Source organism: Centroberyx affinis, unplaced genomic scaffold, assembly GCF_046629955.1.
Source record: "Centroberyx affinis isolate AG114_WGS23_722 - 3 ecotype Tasmania unplaced genomic scaffold, CSIRO-AGI_Caff_v1 ptg001765l_1, whole genome shotgun sequence".
NCBI classification, from domain to species: domain Eukaryota; kingdom Metazoa; phylum Chordata; class Actinopteri; order Beryciformes; family Berycidae; genus Centroberyx; species Centroberyx affinis.
Genome location: NW_027280162.1, coordinates 179,877 through 196,090, shown reverse-complemented (window position 1 = coordinate 196,090; position 16,214 = coordinate 179,877). Strand labels below are relative to the sequence as shown.

Genomic DNA, 16,214 nt, shown 5'->3' with positions numbered 1-16,214 from the left:
CTACTTCCGGGTCACGCTCGGTCCCCCTCAGCCTGTCACATCAAACGTGCCACGTATCAGTGCGGCTCCATGAGGGATGAGTGTGATGTGTGGTAGAAATTATACTAATGTCAAACAAACAAAACAATTTATGAGCTATATTTGCATTAAAAAAAACAAACCTCACAACAAATCACATTATAATACTTCAACAGAGAACAGAGAAAAAGACAATTGTATTTTCTAAAAAGGCATATTTTATTTATTAGTTCACACAACGGAGCAGTGCCTCATCATGACAACGGTAAATCAAAGCAGAATGTGTCCAACAGTATTGGAGAACAGATGGGTAAAATGCAACTCTGGCTTTTGCTTTTCGACAGCATCAACAAAGGAACCAATACAACAAAACTTATATCATGCAATAAGCTTGTGCAAACACTTCCTCGTTCACAGCTCAAGCTTTCCCTTGCAAACACACACGTACACGGCAACAGCTCCTTGCTGATGGAATGGAGGGGTGTATGGGCCCATTTGGACAGTCTGCTGGGCCAGTAATTACAGGTAGTACAACCGTTTTTGAGGAAGAAGCCAGAGACAAAAAAAATGTGGTTGTCTTCCTCCGTGATGTTTGGTCTTTATTTCACGAGTCCGATCTTCTTGGCTTCTGTTTCGTATATCAACAGCCTCCACATTTTTACTATGAAGACTTCTGCTTCTTCGTCTAGAACCTGTGGATAAAGAGATCAGTCAGTGAAAAAAACGTTTTATATCACACAGCTCATTATATCTATGCAATGAATATATCCATCTTGCTACGCGAAAAGTTAACTGGACTGCATCAAAACAACTGATCTGAACTTAACGTGCGGTAAAATGATGACCTTGTTTTTAGTGGAGTTTTAAAGAATCCATTTTAACCATTGCCTTGTTTAGCAAGAAAAACAGGCTGGGGAGCTTGTTGAAAATATCCTGTAAGGTCACTAATCTGGGCCAGGAGCAAGTCACTGAAATCTTTGGGAGGAAAGTGGTGAGAATGGCCGATGTCACTCTTCTTCAAGATTATTTTTGGGCATTTTCTGCTTTATTTGACAGGTTTACAGTGGAGAGAGACAGGAAAGCTAGGGGAGAAAGAGGGATGACATGCGACCAAGTTCCCAAGCCAGATTTGAATCCAGGAAGTTGTGGTTTTGTGGTATGCACCTTAGCAAACTGAGCCACCAGGATGCCTTACTAAAGCCGTTCTGACGCTCTGGTCACCCACTTAAGGGCAGTTTGACTTGGTGCTATCTGGGCAACATTTTAGATCGCCTAAACTCAATAGTAAATGAACCAGGGACACATTTATCTGCACTGCAGTTACACTTTATATAGGTGTACCTTTTGGCAATTTGTGTTTTGTTCTGTTTTTGTTTTTATTTTTATTGTAGGTTGCCACTGTCTTGCTACAAACCCTGTCTGCAGACCAAATTTCCCTTAATGAGACAAAGTTTGAATTGAAATTGAACTAAACTACTAATCAAATCAGGTTCAAATAGTGAAGACCCCAAAAGATAAATAACTTGAAAACGAGTGAGGACCACTGGTTCAGCTCTGTGATCCAACAAAGTTCAACTCACCATAGCAACATCATCAAGAATACCCTGCGGGGTGCTGTGTGCCATCACCTGGGGAGAGAAGAAACAACATTCAGTTAGTGAGCAAAATGGCAAACACTGCTAGAAAAAATTCAAGAGGCAGAGAGGAATAATGGAATCACTACACAATAGATTCAGATGCCAGCATACTTTTTTTTTTCTTTTTTTCTCAAAGGAACCAACAAATAGCAGTCTGAAAATTAAGAATAATTCAGTTGATATCAAGTTATTAACCTCAGATCAGAGTGTTTCTCCAACAGATGAATAATCACTAACCTTTGAACAAACAAAGTCAACCAGAGTGGCTTCCTCCTCGCCAATGTATTCAATAATCTTCTTATTGATCCATGGTCTGATGCGGCGATCCATCAGAGTCTACAGAAAGAAAAATTGGAGCACATGGCATAATTTTCAACCACTGATCATATTATCACAGCAAATAAGCAACATCCTGATATAAATCCACGAGGGAAGCTGAGGAACTGACAGGCCGAATTCACACTACGGCTGTAAAACCATTTTTTTAGCAAGTGTAGTGGATGCATTTATATTTAACTTGTAACATGAGAACAGGAGAGTCAACATTCAATTATTTGACTCTCTTCAACCTTTTCATGAGCATTACAAAATATTATATAAAGCATCTTCCTAATCCCGAGCTAATCCTAAAATTATTTTATTAAATAATTGCAAATCCAGAGCTGCCACAGTGTTTTTACCGAATCAACCATAGTCCAGTCCAGGGGGTAGGAGAAGAGCTCGGGCCTGGCGGTGGGGATCTTCTCAATGAGGCTCTTGATGTGCTTGCGTTTCTCCTCTGTGTTAATGCTGCCTTTGGCCCCTGAAATTTCCGCCCCATCCAGACCCAGACTCTTGTCGTCATCACCGTAGTCCAGCGGCACCAGTTTCCTTTTGCGAGGCTGCTCATCGGCCTCCTCATCGTCGAACTTGTTGAAAACGCTGTCCACGGTCGCCAGTTTCTTGCGTTTTCCAGCGTTGGGCTGGCTGGGACTATTGGTGGCACCTGGAGCAGAGAAACAGGAGGACAGACGGTTTACTCTGGCATAAAGTGAGAAGGCTGAGAAAGAAAACCCTCTGAATTCCCAGTTTGCCGATGCACTCACCCAGTTTGAGACTGAGGCCAATCTTGGGCCGGTGTTCCTCAGGAGGTTGGACCTCGGGAGAGTTCTCGCCTGGAATGATGATGCCGCAGGGAGACTCGTTGCCGGGTGTGTTTGGCGTCGCGTTCCCGCTGGCCGAAGACACCGAGGGAGCGGTAGTGATTGGTCGCAACGTGGGTTTTAGATGCGGCTTGGCGTCTTGCGAGTCCTCACCGTCGGGGTAGTCGTCGTCCTCGCCTTCCTCCACGTCGTCGTCCGAGTGGGGCTGAGGGGCTCGGGACGGCGGCTCCGCTGGCCGCGCTGACCCTCTCTTCTCTCGATCCCGATCCCGTTCCCTGTGGACCTTCTCCTGGATCACGTCCTCCTCGGGCTCAAGCTTCAACGGGGGCTGCCGCCGGCGCTCTGCCTCCTCCTCCATCTACACAGATATTCACATGACACATTACATGATGCAATGACATGAAGACTCTGAAGTCCCCAGTCCCCAAGGAATTCATCTTTTGGGACTGGTGATACTTTTGTAACAGATGCACTAACATCAGGGATTGGATGAAGCAAACACAAGAGTGAGAGAAAAGCAGGGTGAGAGAAAATTAATAGAAAAATGGACACCTGCACTCAAACTCACAAAAACTCGGGCTGCAACTAACGACAATTGTCATTAACGCTTAATCTATCTATTTTTTTCAATTTTCAATTAGTCATCAATCATTTAGTCTATAAAATGTAAAAAATAATGACAAATTCCCATCACAAGTTACTAGAGCCCAAAGTGATGTCTTGATGTTTACTTAGTCTGACCAATGGCCAAAAATTTATTCATTTTATAATGATGTGGAACAGAGAAAAGCAAGCAAATCTTAGAATTTGTGAAACTGTAACCAGAAAATGTTTGGTATTTTTAATTGATAAATGACAAACGATTAATCATTTTTCATTTATAACCCTCCTCCATATAACAAGACGAAGTTGGAGGAGTGCAACATCCTCTGTGCCCCAAAAGCCTAAGCTCTTCTAGATCAAAGATTATATTTGTGTCAGAGATCCCCAGAGGATTCTGAATTTTAGTTGACAAATATCTTCAACAGTTGCAAGGCTGTCATAGCTGACAGATCCAAGGAAAAAACACTGAAACAATATAATGAACACAGAATGGGGGACAAGTACAGACATGTACGCCACAAATATATGCCAGTGCCCATATGAAAATTTCATAGTACGATTATCTTGGCCAAAATTTCCTCGATATACGATATAACCTTGATAATTATTAATAAGATGAAAACCACAAGAGGAGGATTTGACAGGGTGACGCTGATTTATGCGTTTACCACAAACACTTCCTCTATGATGATGTTAACTTCCCAATGAGTGGCAGAGGATTAGAGGGCTCCCCCTTTTATAAATATAAGTTTAAATATAAGAACTACAATACGCAATAAATACAATCAGTACATTACACAATGTACACTACAATACAATTTATAATACAATATACAATATAACATACAACACCAGGAGCATGAGTGTTATGAATAATATAAATGCTAAATGATAAGTGATATATGGTATTGCACAGTAGGTAAGTGGTAATATGATATAAGTAGTCAAACTGACGGCACAGTGGTAGTGCAGTGATGATGCAATAACAGTACAACAGTCCAACAACTGTACAATAACTACAGTGTCTTGTGGTTCGAGGTTTGCCCAAAAATTCTCCATTGACTCTCACTTCAGCACATCAACCCAGTCTGATGTCTCCAAGTGTGTAGCGTGTGTAGACTATTATGTTACCTATGATAACTTTATCTGTATTGCTTTACCACTGAGTCCCCATTCATTGTCAATGCCGCCCCCTAGCGGCACAAACTCAACGTTACAGTGTGACTAACTAACGAACTAACTAACGAACTAACAAACTAACTAATGGACGGAGACCGATCCATAGTCCCCCCTTTGGTGGGGGACAACTATCAATGATAACAGACAAGAGAGACTTGGGGTTGTGCTGTGTGTTTGCATTTGTTAAACAGCCTCCCAACAAGTCCCCAGTTATCAGCGGTTGTCACGGTAATCCGAATTAGGGGTGGTGTCGTAATCGTTATTGGCTTTTCCCGCGATATAGAGTAATACCGGTTGTTGTCCCATCCCTAGTCAAAGAGCCAGGTGGACTCACCCTCTGCAGCTCAGCATCAGGATCAGGGTGACCCTCAGCTAGAAGCCTCTGTCTGATCTCCTCCAGCTCCTCCTTCTCCCTCTTCCGGTCTCGCTCGTCCAATTCTGTCTCCTTTTCTCGGTCACGAAGTCGCTTCTGCAAAGCGCTGCCCCTGGTGTCAAGAGGGAGAAAAAGACATGTAAAACCTAACCCCAAACAAAAAAGTGGGGACAAACTAGGAAACAATATATATGTCACACCCCTGAATTTGAGTAATTTGAGAGTATCACCTGTAGTACTTTGGGTCGTCCCTGTCGTCGTCGTAATCTTCAAGGAATTCTTTCAGTCTTTTGGCTTCTTTCATCTGAATTTAAACATACAATAACATTTAGAATACCCAGCATCAATCCAGCAAGCAAGACTGTTAGTAACATGTAAAACCTGGAAGCAAATCTCATTCCCATACTGTTCCCCACTGTTACAGTCTACTTAATGTGTTGAAATTATCAGCAGCATATGTAACCCCACAAATGTTTATATTCTATGTTATTGTTGATCAATATAATTTAATCTTATTAACAACAAATAGTTATGAAAAAAGAGAATTCATCAGACCTGGGTCAAACAGTATTTGTAAATAACTCAAAGCGTTTGTTTTTACCAGTGTAAGATCAGTGGAGTTCACTGTATCAGGACAATTTAGTGTAAGGTAAGTGTTTTATAACAAGAAAGAAATGGAAAGTCACTTTATTACACTTTTCTGTGATTGTCTTAACTTTCTGCTACTTACTATATTGTCCTGTGTGGTCATCCCCACCGATCTGGTACTCTAGTCTAAATAGGCTAAAACAAATGCTAAGAATTATTTGCGAACCATTTGACCCAGGTCTGGTATGCATTCCTGTTTACCATTTCACGCCGCCTCTCATCGTCCCTCTCTGTTTCTTTGCTGTAGTCCCGTGCTTTCTTCCTCTCTCGGATCTCCCAGTTTTTGAGGCGCTTCAGAAGACATGAAAGACTAATTTAACCACGACTGCATCAAACATAAGAAAAACAAACGATTGTTGTTATATTATAATCAAACATGACAGGAGGGATGTTAAACGTACCTCCTGGTAGGCAGCCTCCTTGTCCCTAAGCCTCCTCTCCAGTCTCCTCCGTTCATACACGTCTTCCTCATCTTCTTCACGGTCTCGTTTCTTATCATCTCTGGTCCTCTCTCTGCAGGAGACATGGGGCTATTGGTTATAGTCTAGTTCAAATATTAGTTTAAATTTCAATCATGCATGTGAAGGAAAATTGTCAAGAATGGACTTATTTCTGCTGTGGTCCATGTTCCTTTGGCCCTAGCAGGGTGATAACAGGTGTCACAAGCAGGATATGACTTAAAGTTCAATCGGCCAAAACACTGGTTTCACTATAAATCGTGATAAAAAAAAAACACTGACAGCAATGACATTGCTGACAATTTGTCAACCAGCATCATGACTCAAGTAAACATGTCGTCCCCCATGATTGATGCTGGCACCCCTCGGGTCAATCAGTAACAAGACATATCATCCCTCTAAGTTTCATCAAAATCGAAATGGTGTGTAGCAGTTATGGGCTTACAAAGTTTGAAATTTTGACCTGTAATCATAGCGCCTCCATTAAGCCAGTCAGTAAAATATTTTTCGATGCCAGAACACAGTGCCAAAATGAATCATCCCTGCAAGTTTTGTCAAAATCGTATCAGGTGAAATATTACATTTGAGCATAAAATTTTGACCTTTAATTATAACATCCCCATTAAGGAATCAGTTAAATTTTTGAAACCCTGCAACACAGTATAAATATGCATCATCTCTCCAATCACACCAGTGGAATCTGAGATATCACCTGACATACATGTTTGACGGATAGACACAGATTTAAAAAAAAAAAAAAAAAAAAAAGCAGATGGAAAACCTGCACCCCAGGTTTCCCCTTAACTTTCCTCTCAACTAACTTCAAAGTTAGAAAAAAAGAATCCATACTGTACCACAACGTCACATACAGATTCTGTATCTGCTCATTCCAACGCTTCATTGAAGCTAAAGCAAACCCGACACCATTTTTTTATGGCTTCACCATTACATCAAATGGAAAAAATCTAGACGTTTGTGCAACATTTTATACACATTTCCTTGTAATTCAGCATGACATATGTGGTATCTTTGGAAACCTTAGGATCTTGACTAGAATTTAAAATGAAGTTCTGTGGGTTTGAACAAAGCTTGGCTGCGAAACATGTCCTTGTAATGATGGCCTAGAGTTAGTTAAAGAGACCGTACTTCAATTAGAGGAACAGGGTTCAAGCCCCGTGTCAGAAAGCATCTGCACTGCTGACCTTCATGGACAGGGGCAAGTGAGAAGAGATTTTTTTTTTCCGAGAAGCAAAAAAAGGGAAGTGTGACATTGTTCTCATCCTACTGACCTTGATCTGCTGCGGTCTTCGCTGACATCGCGACTTCTGTCCCTCTCCCGCTCCCTCTCCCGCTCCTTCGTCCTCTCTCGCTCGCGGTCTCTGTCCCGTTCCCGGTCGCGATCTCGGTCTCTTTCGCGCTCCTTGTCTCTTTCCCTCTCCCTCTCCCTTTCCTTCTCCTTCTCGCGGTCGCGGCGCTCCCTCTCTCGCTCCCGCTCTTTGTCCCTCTCCCTCCTTTCCCTCTCGATTTCCAGACGTTCCTTTTCTTTCTTTCCTTTCTCCTCCTCCAGTTTCTGCAGGAAGCCCAACAGGAAGAAAAGGGGAGACTGTGTTACTTGATTGAAAATATCAAAAACAAAGACAATGAGAAGACACTTCAGAAATCTGCTGACGTGCATAAAACAACAGCTGATCAACACATGATAATGTCAAGTGATTTACAGTCCCTGGGCCAGCCATGCTCACATACTGCTGCGACTCATTGCCTTGAGGAGGAGGGCTGCCGCAAGTAAGGAAGTCGTCTAAGAGCCCTGATGTTTCCTCCAGGAAGAGCGGTCTGGTGCCTGAGCAGGTTTAATGTAGATACTGCTCAGTTCAGGACTCATTTACTAACAAGCAACAGGCTTAAACTGCAGGTTAATCTTGACAGGTACCTAAAAAAATTAAGGCATTCTGGGCTCATGGAAGGGGTTACAGCAGGAATGGAAGTTAACACCAGCCACCAGCCAAATGGTTCGTATATTCTACCAGACACTTTTGTAGGTTACCACCCATTGTTGGTTATAAACATTATTTACATTATTGTTTTATTGTAATGTAAAAGTGCCTGGGGATTTACCAGCCACTGTGGCCTGTAGATAAAAATTTCATTTCCTGTCCTGGCCCCAGTATTCGGTCCTCCCACTTAGCACATACACTAGTATTGAACGTATTTACCGCATATGTAACAGGTCAACCTGTCCTCTGCTGTTGCTGCGTGCTCTATGGTGATCTGAGATTATGCTCTGATGTAATAAGCTCCCATTCCAATAAAAACTCGGCTGTAGGCAAACATTTATTGGTCAAGTCCATATCCGTCCACTTTGCAATCAATGTGCACTTAGCAAATGCAGAAACAAGATAGATTTGAATGTATACAAGAGATACTCTATGTATAATGGAAAATGTTTGACATGATGTGGTTTAGTTACACCACAGCACCACCATCGAAATAAATGGTGCTAACTAGCACACAGTATTATAATATCTTGAGTCTGAATGCACATTAAATTAAGCGATCATCTAGAGCTCAGTTAACTTTGCCTGAGTTACGGGATTTAAATCCTACTGGGGCCACACATGCTAGAAATGCACTCAGCACATAAAGCACTTTGGATAAAAGTATCCACCAGGTGCCATATGTTAAAAGGTGTATGTATCATAAATACGAGCCAAGGCTGCTTTGAACCTTTAGGTCAACAGGTTCAGAAAGTTCTAACTATACACTTAAGATCACCACTTCATAATTTCCTGGTGTGGTCTTACCTAAGGGTGCCAAGTGGATTACAGCAAGCTTCACATGGCAAACGGCCCTACTAAGTGAATTACATAATCAGGTCCCATGTGTTTTCTACATGGACATCTGAGATGCAGAGGGGCAGCGGCAGAGACTCTGTGCTCCAGTGCATGTACTCCTCCTGGTACTGTAGTAGTATGGGAGTACACAGTTTACAGCTGAGTGACGGACCCTGGAAATAGGGCTGCATGATACTGACGATGGTTATTATTTGGTTGAATATTATAATTGGAATACATGTGGACATGGCTTTTTTAATCCAATTTCTTTTTCAGTACCAAAAAAAAAATTTGTGGAATGGGAGGAATGATAATACTATTGATGCCGAGACTAATGATTTGATTTGCTAAGTTTCAGTAAAATGAAAGATTTTGCCTGACATGCAACTGGATTTAAGAACACGGATTGAAAAATTCAATAGTAAATATAAATATTAAAAAATATTAATCTGTGCAAGCCTATGGAACCAACTTCATTCAAATATACCTAAAACATCTGTCTGTTCAAAGCAGAAAAAAATACTGATTAACCATTTGCCCTCTTTTTCACTAGTTAACATAACAATCATGGCTGCCTCTACAGAGATTGATCCTTTTCGAGCTAATGATGTGTAACTTACAGGTGATGAACTATGGTTTCAGCGCTTCTCTGCCCCTACTCATCCTATAGGCTAAGTTTGGGGAGGAAAAGCAGGTCAAATGTAAAGACAAAATAAAGAGGAAAAATGTCTGAGCCATACCTGTGAAGCAATTCATCGACACACAGTTCATCCACATACACATACATCAACAACAAACTAAGATACTATATTCCATTTTGTCACAAGGAAATTAAATTTTTGAAGCAGTCTTACCTGTAGGTTGTCTTCTGGTGTCTATCTGGCCTCTCCAACCCAACAAATGGTACAATAATACTCAACAGAGTTAGGCCCACAGTTCAAACAGCCCTTTCACAGATTAAACAAATTTTCTTCCAGCTGTTAGTGTAACTGCTGTACATCCTGACTGTACTGTTGGTTTACAATAGTCATACAACAGTGTTGGATTGTGGGTCTAACATCTGTTGAGTGAAGGACACAAAAGAAAAGGAGAAAGGGAGGAAAGAGGTCTAAACTGGAGAGCTACACATACAGCCTTATAATATGTCCAGGCTTGGGTCAAATAGCATTTGTAAATAATTCTTAGTGTTTGTTTTATCCTACTTGGATGGGGTTTACCACATCAGGACAATTCAGATAGCATCCAACGAGTTGTCAGTCACAGAAAAGTATACTAAACTGACTTTCAAGTCGTCTAAACTTTCTGTATTGTCCTGTGTTGTAACCCCTGCCCCATCTGGTATTCCAAGCAAACACTAAGAATTACCGTTTTCACCAAAGTCTGAATATTTCAATCAAGCAAATCCCTAAAACCTGCGGTAGGAAAAATCTCCTGGCTGTCCTGAACTTACCTCTCATTCTAATACTCCAATGAGGATAAAATGGCTGATTTTGTAAACAGTTTGACAGGTGTTGTAGCTGAGTAACCCTGCAGCTTTGTCCTTCTGACTCTGACAGACAAACAATGTCTGTGTAATTCACCAGTATAACAATACATATCTCAGTGTCCTCTGATTGGTTAACTAAGGGATGAGGGCGGATCACTCTAAGGAAGAGAAGCGAAGGAAGAAAAATACAGGAAGTAAAAGCTGGAAAGCAGCAGAGAAGTATGGAGAGAAACAGAATATACGAGGAGGAAAAAAGGACAAACACAACAAGGCCTCACCTTGTATAGTCTTCAGAACGCAGAGTGCTGTGGAGGGGCGCTCCCTGCTCTAGTAACATTACAGGCTGCAGTTCAAACTACTGCAGTGGTTAGGCTCATTCAGTCTCTGTGTGTGTTCCTCAAAACACAGCATTTATCATCTGAGGACCTGCAGAGGTTCACTGAGCTCCCTGGCCTTCACAGACCTGACTGAGTGTGACTACAACATGTCACATCTTTTCCAGCATTGATTCTAAAATGACACACCCAACCAATACTTTTCTTCCGTTAAAAACTAAGCACATTTCCTCATGTGAAAGACTACGTTTTCAGTGTCATATTTATAGATGCCACCTGCTTTTCAAAATAGAATTAGACCACACTAAACAATTTCAATAAAAATAGGCACAAATTACAAGAAAAACTGAGTTTTTCACTGAACTTAATGTATGAATCCATCGTTTTCAAGTTGCTGATACAGTTTGAAAACCTTGATACCTTATTACTAACTTGGCGCAGGACTGATGGGTATCGTTTTACCATATTCAGCAGCTGTGGGTGGGTCAGTTCTCAGCTAGTGGAAATTAACTGAGAGCCAGTTGCCCCTTTGCAAGCCCTCCAGAAGGGAGCGCCCGAAATGTGTAGAGAAGAAAGGAAAGCTCATACTTACATCCTATCCTCGCAACTTTTTCCAAAGCTCTGAGATTCATCTTGCTCTAGTCACCAAATGAACTCTACCATATTGGCGGGGTTTAATCAATAGATTAGCTTTAAAGGGAATTTAACATTATGTCCATGCACTTTGTGTGATGAATTTAGCTTGTGTTGAGGTAAAATTTTTAGTCTCAAATCAGTATTATGAACAGCGACAACTCTTAATCACTTTGGAGATACTGAACTAGAGCCATCTATGAATGGCTGATGCTTGAACAATTTTAGGCTTTAACGGTACCATAAAATGTTTGACCAATTGCTTCCTATCCCTTTATCTGTGTATAAATAGACAACCTCTAAACTATAGTTGACAGTAACTGAGAATAGTCGTATGGAGGCATTACATCCATAAATTATATGAAATGCAGCTCCAGTTGCTGTCGAGGATGTTCAAACTACACAATGTGGAGTAGTTTTTCTCCAAAACCTAATTTGAGAGTAAAAAGAGCAGTTAAATACATTACCTTGTGTGTGTCTCGGAATTTACTGATCTCTCTGGAAATCAAGTCTCTCTTGTCATCCTCCATCTCCATGGCATTGATATCCTCCTGACGCAAAGGAGAGAAAGACACAACACACAAACACACTAAGTACTTTGCAATTATGACAAATAAGTTACCAAACAGATCACAGCATAAGAAAATATTGATCCACACTTTGTTTACACCTAGAGCTGTATACAGTATACACTGATACACTGATACTCAGGTCAGGTCATTCAATTATTGAACTGCGCTCATTTGTCACCGACTGGATTCCCTAATTGACAGCTAGAGGCCGACTGACTAATTCACGCTACATAATACAAACATTTGAAAAGAGAACACCAAACAGAAAGTGTTGTTTCGTTCATGGAATTTTTGATAAATTGGCTCTTTACACTTGCCACTGACATCTTTCCAGGGCTTGTCTGTTCAGATGTCATGAAGGAAGCGTCATTCTATTTTTGAATTATGGCCATTATTCGGTGATTCAATTACCCAACTCACACTTCCTCAAGGATTACTAACTAATTTGCACCAGAAAGAAAGTATGAACAGCTGGAGAGAGCAACCCGTGCTCCGTTTCATCAAACGAATGTCTTTGCAGAGGAGTATGACTCCAACCGAAGGAATATCTCCCCTGCTTAAGGGAGATGTTGAGGATTACTAGGTCTGGCTACTCTGTCACATCACACAATATAGTAGCAAGTACCTCCTCCTTCTTCTCCTTCCGCTTCTTGTTGCGAGGGTGACTGTCAGAGTCCTGCGAGGGAGCGTTGAGTTCACTGGCATACTCTCGGATGAGGACATCTATTGCCCCCTTCACAACCTGGTCCCGGCGCTGAGTTTCCTCATCAAGGACCTCTTCCTCATCGTCATCCCCATTCTTTGACCCACCACTGGCTCCCTGTGACATAAATCCAAAAAGAGGGCAAAGACAGTGAGAAGGAGTGGCAAACAAAATAGAAAGAAAGTCATTAAAAAAATGTAATGTCAAATAACAGAATCTTAGGATTTTCACAGAACCTTTACACCGAGTTTGAGAAAAACATCAACATCAGAGCCATGTTCAACTCATCTGATACTGAACAGGTTTACATACCCCATTGGCACTCTTCTTCTTGGCCTTCCAGTCATCCAGCTGGGCCTTGGTCTTGGCGTCTACCTTGACCAGCAGCTTCTTGTCACCTAACAGCAACTCGTGCAGAAGCCTGAGGGCGCGCAGCGTGGACTCAGGCTCCTTATACTCACAGAAGCCGAAAGCTTACAAGAGTTAAGAGGAGAAAGACAAGATGTTAGACCACCACCAACAAAACTTCTGATGACTTAGAAGACGCACAGTAAAAAGTAGAAAATGATGACACTTGAAAAAGATGGGGTGTAACAACAACAGCAGACTTTAGCTTTTAAATCTAGGGATTGTAGTAACGCTTAAAGTAGTAACTGGAGTCTCAGGCATCTGCAAAATAACACACTATCACATGAAGAGAAAATGGTTGGGGATAGTACAAAATGTGTTGTGGCCATTTTGTTTTTACCTTGAAGTTTCCCAGAGGCTCCCTGGACCCTCTTCCAGCTTAGAACAATTCCACATTTCTATAGTGAGTGAGAGGACAAAGAAAGGGAATTATTTCGTTTGACATTATACAACAATACCACAAACCCAAGTCATATTATAGACTGGAACAATACTCAGGTGCTGAAACTGTATCATAACACAAATTAGAAAATCAATAACTCCGACTAGATGGTCTGACAACTAAAACAGAAGTCAAAGTCTTAACTTTGTGTATGATCAACTCACCGCTAAAAGCTGTCTGACCAACATGTCGGATGCCTTTTCAGAGATGTTCCCTACGAACACGGTGGTTGTAGGGCCGCCGCTGCTCTCCTCCACTTCCTTGGATCTGATGGCGCCCGGCTCCTTCTTGGGCATCACCGGCTTCTGTGCTACAGAGACTGTCGTCGGGACGAGGACCTGAAACAGGGAGAGAAAATAAAATACACTTGCCAAAACACAGCATCACTGGAGAAGCAAAATTCTTGAATCGCTGACATTACAAGCAGCCAATAATGACGAGTGCAAGGGTCAATGAAACGGTGCACACTTCAAAAACAGACTGGATGAAGAGTTGGGCTCTAAAAATGAATTTGGATTGTATACAGAGTAGCAGATCATACAGAATAGCTGATACATGCAGTAGGAAGTCATGTTTCTAACTCACTGTGGGTGTGGGGGTCATTATACCCATGTGAACTGGGATCATGGGGGTACCTGAAAATGGAAACAAAACAATCACTGCGATATCCTACACAACTTCTGAGTCATGACACAATACTGCTCCACTTGTTTACAATCAAAGTAAAAGTAGTGATATGTTTAGAGATCCTTCTGATGTATACACAATCCATCTGTCTCTACAGGTTTATACAGTTCCTTCCTCAACATTATGGCATAGCTTCCAGTGATATCTACTTTCATCACCTGGTGTTTCAGAGTCACATTCTGACTCAAAATGTGAGCCCCCTGGCCACAGCTGTGTCACAGAAATAGTTTTCCATTCACACCTCTGTGCAGCCTGTGTTGTTGACATGCCAGGGGACACAGAGACACACTGCACTTGGTGATGCAGGAGTGAACATCAGGTGTTTGCCATACCAATCGCATACAACACAGCCCGTAACTGTACATGATTTGACCACTCGGGTATTTAGTACCTGGCGGGACCGCCGGGGGAAAGCCGGCATACTGTGGAGGCGGAATCCTCGGCGGTAACTGCGGGATGCCAATTTGCTGGCGGTTGAGATGAGGGGGATAGGACATCCTGAAGGAAACAGGAACCTGCAGAAGACAGGAGGTGGTCAACATAAGACCAAAGGCAATGTGTACAGTTGACGTTATTCAGGGGTTGGTTAACGCATACCATCATCAAACTGTGTCGACCGTTATCTAATCCTTAACAGCAAACTGCTAATTTGGTAAAATAGTCCGGTGGGATACCTGCCCACAGCCAAAAAGTCGAACCATCCACCACGTTTAACGTTAGCTAACTTAGCTAAGGCTAGCGACCGCGTTAACTGGCTACTCTTTGGCCTTGCTAGTTAACGTTAGCTACAGCTGTCTGGCAGAGTTTTACTCACCTGCAGTCAGGTGTAAAGTACAGCCGGTGGCAAATATTCTTAACGGCTATCCGAATATTGGCCCATGAAGTACAGTAAGCAGAAAATCTTGAAGGTTGGCGTTATAATTGTCACCGGCGCGTTAGCAGGAAACGTGTAGCCACCAACAACTGGAACCTATTCTTTTCGAAATGCATCATGGGATAGCACAGTTTTTGGCGTATTGGCCATTTTCAAACACTTGGGGGCGCCAGAGCTCGTGATTTGTTAGAGGAGGGGGGGGGGGTCAATCCCCCCTCCCTCCTGCCACACACACACACACACCTCCCAGAGCAGACGCATAGGGCAGAATATGTATTTTCCCGCACAATTTGTTGGTTTGGTGCTCAGTAGGCATAATTTATGTTCAGCTGATTATATTGTACATGATTGCGTTTTGATTGTACATCTACAAGTGCCTCACTAAAAGAGATGCTTAGGGCAGATGAGCGCATTCATTCCTGAGTTATGAAACGGGTATTTACAGTCTTTGTCGCTTAGCAACCACTGTTAAGCTATATTTCTTAAATATCAGGTAACTATTTTGAATATCTGTGTTATGTTTTTTGGTGTGTCACCGCCGTTTTATTAAAAAAAAAAACGGATTAGTCCAAATACTCTAAATGTTTGCTCTAAATTCTTGTAAAGTAAAACCTCCGCTGTATCAGTTTACAGCACGCTTGTGTGAAGCTGGACCGGGGATGAGACACCTCCAGTTCATCCATAGACTAAACATGTTTTCGTGCTTGTCGTGCAATTAGATATGTTTTGACGAGAGGCTCTGGCACCGAAAACCAGGCCAGCGGCAAATGTAAACATGCCTATCAATCCCCAAGTCAATCCCCCAGCGCCTCATAACAAACATTTCGATAAAGTAGCTGACCATGGATGCAGCTGACCCCACACCGGTTCACAAGCCACGCCCCCTCAGAACAAACCCACTTATTTCGACATTTCCCATTGGCTAACCCGAAGGTGTGTCATTCAGCTTGACGCAAGACACTAAATATGGAACGGAAGATAAAAAGGCTACAAGAGAGACGTCATATCTGCAAATATCATTGATAAATTAATTGTGTCGTAAGTTATTTTTAAGCCCTTACATATATTTTATATTTTTTAGCTTTTCTATATTCTGTATATTGCCTATGATCTCCCTGTCCCTCCCTAAAAATACAAGCATATGGAGCGGAAGGTGCAGCCTGTAATAATATGTTTATAACACAA

General features: G+C 41.9%; 1 protein-coding gene across 2 annotated transcripts; it reads right to left on the bottom strand.

The window, feature by feature from the left end:
* Positions 1-233: 233 nt before the first annotated feature.
* Positions 234-15,114, bottom strand: rbm25a (RNA binding motif protein 25a). 2 transcript variants are annotated; one of them, XM_071529100.1, is made up of 18 exons: positions 14,970-15,114; positions 14,547-14,670; positions 14,054-14,103; positions 13,633-13,806; positions 13,367-13,424; positions 12,931-13,091; positions 12,541-12,735; positions 11,811-11,894; positions 7,348-7,628; positions 6,002-6,113; positions 5,802-5,891; positions 5,183-5,256; positions 4,914-5,064; positions 2,741-3,155; positions 2,336-2,640; positions 1,893-1,991; positions 1,599-1,646; positions 234-710 (listed from the first exon to the last, which is right to left on the bottom strand). In XM_071529100.1, exons 2-18 carry the CDS (start codon positions 14,650-14,652, stop codon positions 618-620), a joined length of 2,496 nt encoding a protein of 831 aa, XP_071385201.1. In that variant the 5' UTR covers positions 14,653-14,670; positions 14,970-15,114; the 3' UTR covers positions 234-617. The 2 variants fall into 2 exon arrangements, with proteins under 2 accessions (XP_071385201.1, XP_071385202.1); XM_071529101.1 differs by having other exon boundaries at positions 11,811-11,891.
* Between the last annotated feature and the right edge of the window lie 1,100 nt (positions 15,115-16,214).